This window comes from Pavona decussata, unplaced genomic scaffold (genome assembly GCF_977016875.1).
Source record: "Pavona decussata unplaced genomic scaffold, jaPavDecu1.1 SCAFFOLD_254, whole genome shotgun sequence".
Classification (NCBI taxonomy): domain Eukaryota; kingdom Metazoa; phylum Cnidaria; class Anthozoa; order Scleractinia; family Agariciidae; genus Pavona; species Pavona decussata.
Genome location: NW_028145657.1, coordinates 2,232,501 through 2,240,255, shown reverse-complemented (window position 1 = coordinate 2,240,255; position 7,755 = coordinate 2,232,501). Strand labels below are relative to the sequence as shown.

Here is a 7,755-nt window from a genome sequence, read left to right as displayed (position 1 = left end):
TCTATAGCATTGTGCAAATATATCTACCTGGTTGTCGAGGCGTAGATTCATAAAGAGAGAATTGCTTTCCATCATTTGGTCTTAGCAAAACCAATATATATCTTAAGGTTGTACGTTATCATTCATATCATTCATAAGTACTGTTAACACTAGAAAATTAAATATTTAATTGATGACCCCAATTCTGAGTAGCATGCTTTCAATCTCAACTAGTCGTGTAGGCTAAGAGAGTTATAGCTAATATTATGGGCTTATGTACACTGTATATATGTCAGTGAATAAAGCTGAGGTTACCATAAAGTTTAATGTAAAAACATAGTATGCAGCCTGGGGCCTGAAGAAAGCACTAAATGCTTATCCTAAAACAAAAGGGTTGGTAGAGACTCTAACAGCTTTTGTGTACTACAGTATTATGTTTGCATTTTGCCATTTTTAAATGCTGAGGACTAAAACATACACTGACTTTCTGGAGGCAATCAAAGTCTTAAATAGTTTTCCCTAAAAAAGACTGTCACTATACTGTTATGAAAATTACAGTCATACGTCCAAATGTTGCTCCTTGTCTAAGAGAGATGCCCAAGTAGCAGCTCAAACCCAAGGAATCCGTCGTGAGGTTGTGTCGTTGCGTTACACAAAGCCTTATTCTTTCACAATTCCCTTATTCGTTTCCTCGATCAAGCTACGCTGAGCTACGATGAGAATCACAACTTAAAAGTGCATGCCAGTTCCTGAAAAATAGCGTTGAAAATCAGTGCCAATGAAGATAATGGTTTTGGTACAATCAAGAAAAATAAACCACTGAACTGAATTTTCAGTGAAAGCTAGCGAAGTGAAGAAAGAATCTTCTCAAAAGCATTTAACATGAACATCTTATAATTTCAATAAGCGGGAAAACACATGACATTTGTCAGGTTGAAGTACTCAACCACTGCCCTCATGTGCACTTTTAGGTGGAGCCTCAAAGCGGCACTTTGTTATATCTAGAGTTTGTCTGAATAACCAACAAAATGGCATTAAAAAAGGGGTTGCCTTAAACGATTGTTTCAGTGCTTGTTTTAGATAAGTAATCGTAACCGTAGATTGTATGGCAAGGTTTAACTAGCATATCTTTGTAAGTTTATCGATTTTTTTTATAATTAAATAATATCAGGAGTTCTCAGAAAGGGAAACTAAGCATCGCTCGTGTTAGTCCAAAAGAAAAATACATACACAAACCGCGAGAAACTGAACGAAATGTTCAATGTGGACGTCTTTCGCAATCTCACGCGACACTTGAGTTCATTTCTCCTCATAATGTAAATTATGTAACACAGGTATTATATTTTACAAGCCGTAACCTTATTTATACTTAGTTGCATGTGAATGAGTCAGTGTGATTTAGCTGTGTAATAAAAATCTGTAACAAAAATACGACTCGGCGTTTTCACTTTAATATACACACAGCAGCTTCGTGAGTCCACAAATAGCAGTGCTCTAAACAAAAAAACCTTAAATACAACATAGTGGAATTTTTTTAATAAAACAAGAAGAACATGATCGCAATTATGTATACAACTTAAGGTGGCTGCATCGGTTTCCAGCACTTAAACTTTGACGGATCAATACTACTACTCTTTAATATCAGAACAAACAAACAGTAAACCGGCTCTAAGAAGTTGTAGGTGTTTTCTCGACTTTACTGGATACCATAGCAACAATATACCTTTGAAACAGCAGCCTTGGCTTTTAAGCTTTAATCGATTATAACTAAGTTAAGAGCGCGGTAACTCCCATTTTTACTTACGAATCGACTGGTAATCAACAAGTTCACACACACCTTTTTGCAAAGTTCAAGGAAGAAATTGTACGGTGGGGTTTAGAACTAGTTTAGTTATATTTGTCTGTTTTTTTCAAAGGTCTTTTATCTAAGAAAAACCTCGTAAACATACACTGAACTTTTAAGGTAGCTACGATTTCAAGATATTTGTGTTAAGAGTCATTGTCAGAGAAAATCAGGCGAAATTCAGAAAATGTCAACGGAAGGGGATGAACAAAATTAATTCATTCTAAGACCACTGATGGGTTTGGTGGACTAATGGATTAAAATAGTACAATTAGCTCGTTTACTGTTCTGGTATTTGAGTAACAGTCATCACTTTCCATCACCCCCTCAGTCACCATTTCTTACTTGAATTTGGCCACATTTCAAAAGCCTGCGAAAACCTTGAAATTAAACAATACAAGTCCGCGTTTCCTGTGTGATACAAGCCGACATAGAAGTATTTGCCTAAGTCCTCAAATACGTGAAATAACCACTGGTTTTTGAACGCCTGCAGTTTTGGGAAACCTAAATCTGCGAAAAAGCAAGAAATAGACCTTTTTTAGCTCACTTAAGAGCACACAACCATGACTACATAAAAAAAGGTTGTAATGATACACTCTAGGGTAGTGTGAGTGATGATTCGGTGGAGGGTGGGAAAATGCTAGATAAACAGACTGGTGACCTTTCCTACGGTATTTTTTTATACCCCTACGATAATTTTCGGGCTGAGGGCGTAGAACGCTCTAGCGTTTCTTCGTAAAGTAGATTGAGTTTATAAACGGCCATCATTTTAACTACTTTGCATGCCCTCAACTGAAAAGTGACGTGATATTTTTTGGAAGGAGGAGGGGCCCTTGGGCCAATTGAGAATGAGGTGACATACTAAGGATGACTCAGTGGGTTTCTTTATGCCATAAACAGTCCCTAGAATCCTTATAACGGATGACATAAATGAATGACTTTTCAGTCTTCGAAATGCTGCAAAAGCGTAGTTTTTGGTTCGGCGCAGGTACGGAGTGTCATCTGCTGCTGTATGCACGGTGTTTTTCGTTTTTTATAGTAAGCGCTTCAAATCTGTTTCATGCCTTGGAATAATGTAAAGCCCCATTACACCCGGTATGCTGTCATCATCTAGGTGATCATGTGATTTCAATAAAGGCCTGTCGCGTCCTTCCAATCCCCCAGATTGGGGCTTAATCTCTGTATCGTTTTTCGTAGAAACTGAACAAAACAAACAATACGGGAAAAAACCTTCTTTGGTTCTGTCTTTAATAAGCACTGCCGACTAGGTACAAAACCGAAAAAATATGGTTGGTTACCATAGCAGCCATGACGTAAGCATCGAGTCGCCTCAATTGCATCAGTATTGTTTCACTCTCAAAGAAGAGTACGTCATTTGTTACTGGCCTTTGTGCTGTGCGGATCTTCTGCGGCTTCTCGTAACCAAAGAGATTGCTTGTGAGGACGCATTGGTGTGCACAGGTTTGTTATACTTTTTGGTTATTTTTGTAGGTTTTTGACCTAGTTTCGTCCTTATGATAACAATTGCGTGGCATTTTTTCGATAATTTAGAAAACAGGTTACATATTTTACTAGTAAGAACACTAACCTCACATGGTTTTCAATAAGCCAGAAGTTACAAATAAGTAGTTGGATTCGAATGTTACAGTAATCAGAGACTATTGACTCTAAACTCATCGCGTTGAATTCTGCTCTAAATCCGTTTAGCTGGAAATTCATCTTGTATTGAATCTTGCATGCGTGCTTATATCTCAAGTGAAACGTTCATTGTGTGTTAATCAATATTGAACTTGAAAATGAATTGTAATACAAAAAGAACTCCAGTGTGAAATGAAAACTTAACAGTCATGTAGTTGCATACTGTAAAGTTTTAGCTCTTAGGCTGTCATGCATTTTGGCAAAACGCGAGTTAAATATCAACTAAAACTTCAAGGAGTTTCTGAGTTACGAAATAATATATTTAAATATTTCGAAGCCACTTTGTAGAATGTGAAAGGCGACGGTAAATGATGCAGCTTTTTCTAATTCTAATGTTCTTTAATGTTAACCTTCAAAATTCAAGTAAATTTGACACGTTTGCCAAATACCACATTAAGATGCGTGGACAACTGTTATCATATCAGGACCGTGAATGTAACTGAAGATGCAAAAGTTGATTAACGAGGCGTAAAAAGACCCCTCATAATTCTCTTGTTCAATGAAATTCGAGTTTTCTGTCTAATTTTCTTCACGTTTGAAGAAGCACGTACACTGGATTTAAATCAGCGTATTAGGACGCAAGACGGTCTTCTGTTCTGATCATATGGTAACTTATTTATCCTGTTAAATTTTTACATAAGACAAAAAGAAAAACAACAACAACAACGTGGATGTTTTAAAATTGCGAAACTTTTATGTGGCTTTTGATAACTTGCCAAAAACTACCGTTTGTGGGGGCACGTCACTTATCGAGAATATTTATGTAACGTACTATACATAACTGTAAAAAAGAGGCTTTCTTTTTTCCAAGTCCGTTTTCGAGCGTTTTAAAGGAATATTTGTGTACGCTGAGACAGTGCGATCTGTACGGTTTTTTCTTTTTCAATTGAATTGTTGAGTCGACGAAAATTGTGGGAAGCAGATCCGCATATGATCTAGAATTTACCACCTGCTGTTGGCTAAATAACATTTCTCTTCTCAAAAAACAAAAAGAAGTATTTCCCAATATTACTAAAGTAAAAATTTTTACTAAATTTTTAAGTGACAAAAAAACCAAAGAAAACGAAAGTTTCGGTTTTTTTCTATTTAGCCCTTCTGAAACAAATATTTACCGCAAGAATTGGAACGCTGGATGCACCAGTGCAGGTGAAAGTAAACAACAGTCCTCGCCTTAAATTCATGGTTTCCCTAAACATCGGAATACTAGATTAATATTTCCTAACAACCGCTTGATAGAACCACAGTAACAGCTTAAGGAAGAAATCTCAAGTAGTAATTTGGTCCATGTAACCTTGTTCTTCGCGCGTCACTATCCAAGTATTGACAAATGAAACAACAATGCAGGTGTCAAATTTATCATTTTGCGGTTTTCCCTAATTAATGCTTTACATCAAACCCTTAAGCCTCCGTTACCTTACAGTATTCTAGTCTCATGGTTCGTAAATAGCAATTTTGTTCGTTTCCATAGAGAATATGCATCACATGTAAGGCATCATGAAGAAAATAACGCAGTAGTTTGAGTGAAAATGAATCTGCGAAAAGCACCATTGATGGGGGAGTCGGTATTTTTGTGACGTTTGCGCAGTTCATCACATTTGAATCAATTATTTTGTAATTTGCATGATTTATGAATTGAGTTCAGCACGTGCTTAGAACGGCGTTTGCTGAAACTCCGAACCACTGTCGCATTATTCGACTTGGCAAGTCGAACTTATGCTGGAGTCGAACCAATTCATTTGAGTCGAACTTTAATAATTGCGGCAAAAGTTGCACCATTCATGCGCCTATTTCAAAACTCATAGGTTCGACGAATTAAGTTCGACTAAGATTCGACGTCTGCCCCAGGCCTTAGACTTTTCTTTAGTGTTTGCTTAACATTAGCTTTTTAAAACATTTGTAATAAGCGACATCAAAGCCTCGGTTAATTTTTAATCGAGTATTAACGTTAATTGGCTTTCGAACAACCCGGTCCTGCATAATAAGACAAAAATATATTATTCACTTCAATGCAGGAAGCCACATGACAGTGGTTTATTTTATTTATGCTATTCAATAGGGGGTGCTAACTATTCCAAAAGGGGTCGGTTATCGGAACGGTGACTTTTACCCAATAGGGCGCTCACGTGGAAGGAGACTATTAGACATTCAAGTGGGATCGAGCGTGTATTAGAAATGGCATGCTTATTGGAGGGAGGGCGCGCTTATTGGAAAGAGGAAACGTGATCGAATCGTTACTGTGCTTTGTTTTTATGTGTTCAGTTTCTAGTCGTTTAGTTTTCGTCTAGCTCTGTTGTTGTTATATTAAAATACTTCTTGTTTAATTATTAAAATTACACATAAAATTACAGAACCAATTCCAAATGAACGTTTCTTCCAGGAAAACTGATACCATGCTTGTTCAGTATTTTGTTGGTATTCTCATCATCATAAACTCTGCAAAGCTGCCTCACGCCTTGGAACAATGTCAAGTGCAATCACTCTCAGTGTACGGCCATCGCTTGGCTAACCACGTGATTTCCACGAGGGCCTCCTCCGGCCTTAACGAGTGTGTAATGATGTGTTCAGACGAGTTGCGGTGTAAGAGTTTGAACTTCAGGCTGAATGACAAGTCATGTGACTTAAGCGATGCTGACAGATTTACTCACCCAGAGGACTATGGGCCGAAGCATGGGATCGTTTACATGGACAGCTATGTAAGGCACAAAAAAATCTAAGTATCAGTCTTGGTTGTTTTGACTCCTATTAAAAGAGGGTGGTTTAATTTAATTCGATATTCAGAATATTTTTCTTGTTAAAAAGTAAACATCCCGTATTCAGTTTATCTTAAGTGCGGTGACACAGAGGCAACATCACCCATATATAACATATAACAGAAAAGATATAACATCTCGCATTTTTTTATCGGATTGTTTACAACCTGTGATTAGTACCTATGATCAAAGGCTCCTGAGAACTAACTCGTAAATGCAAAATAGTGGCAATCTGAATTAGACTGAACGGTAATATTTTACCGAATTTACAGCATTGAAAACAATGTACATTAACTGTAATGTACTGTTCGCCATTCCAGTCGTTCGAGAGCTTGTCCGGTCTTGTGTAGTTCATCGAATTGACATTCTGAAAACCACAACATCCTCTTTCTTCGGCTGTCAAGCGTTCTTTCAGGGCCATTTCTTTTAATTTTGAACTCCAAAAACCTGTCTTTTGACTCAAGGAGAAAAGGAACTTAAGCGAGACGTGAGAGTACGCCATACAGTATTTGGTGGAACTTTACTGTAGCCCAACGAGTGACCATGGAAGGACCGAGCGAGCGACATTTCCGTACATTACGCCGATAATTCGTTCATTGCGCTTGCGAGTATTCGATTCACGAGTTAAAAACCACGGTCCTATCTACTCATTCTTGTTTTCTCTGAATGATTAATGGTGAAATTACAAATAAGATTCCCTTTGACTATGAACTTAAGTGAATAGGACTTTTAAAATTAATCCCAGGATAGGAATGGGGGATGGGATAAGACAGGAGAGGATAACCTTAGTTGGATGGGGTAAACTACGTCTCTAAGCTTATTCCTTTACGCTTACTTTGTTTTGCTTTATTTTCCTCAGGCAAATCGATTCAAATCTTGCATGGAAATACTGCAAAAATTGCCTCGGTCTAAAAGTGGTTATTACTGGGTAAAGATTGGCAACAAAGAAGTACAAGTGTATTGCGACATGAAAAACTATGGTACGAAATAGATTTGACACTTAAGCCAATGATTAAGAAAACAATTCCATCGACTTTGATGAAAGTTTAATTTGTCAACTACATATATTTTTCCAGTAACTATCTGTTCCCCAGAATGTCTTATTTATTATTACACACGACTTCCCTGATGAAAATTTATCATTTTGAAATTTACCAGGACTGTCGATGAAATTTGTCAATTTTATTCAGGTGGGGGATGGACCTTGGTGGTGAGCATAAGCTCAAAAAACAACGATCATCTTCAAAGAAATTCAAACAACTGCCTCAACTCAGTGCTCTGTGTTACCCCGGCCAATAAATCGGCCATCACTGCTCGAAAGTTAAGTGACGCGGACATACATAAACTGGCAATGGCTGAGGTAGGTAATTTAAAAATATATGATTGAAAATGAATACAGCATGTTTCATTTGTTTTGTGGCTATTATGTCATGATAAGTCGCTCTGAGTTGCAACCACTCGAAACGTAACTGGTTTGAGGATCTT

The 7,755-nt window shown here is 37.4% G+C and overlaps 1 protein-coding gene across 1 annotated transcript in view; it reads left to right on the top strand.

The window, feature by feature from the left end:
• The first annotated feature begins 3,217 nt into the window (after window positions 1-3,217).
• Window positions 3,218-7,755, top strand: part of LOC146456553 (uncharacterized) — a 13,193-nt gene continuing 8,655 nt past the window's right edge. Inside the window, exons 1-4 of the mRNA XM_085092755.1 lie at window positions 3,218-3,283; window positions 5,898-6,213; window positions 7,130-7,250; window positions 7,461-7,634. Coding sequence (XP_084948881.1) covers window positions 5,911-6,213; window positions 7,130-7,250; window positions 7,461-7,634 — 598 coding nt within the window. The 5' untranslated portion in view covers window positions 3,218-3,283; window positions 5,898-5,910. The remainder of the gene's footprint in view (window positions 3,284-5,897; window positions 6,214-7,129; window positions 7,251-7,460; window positions 7,635-7,755) is intronic.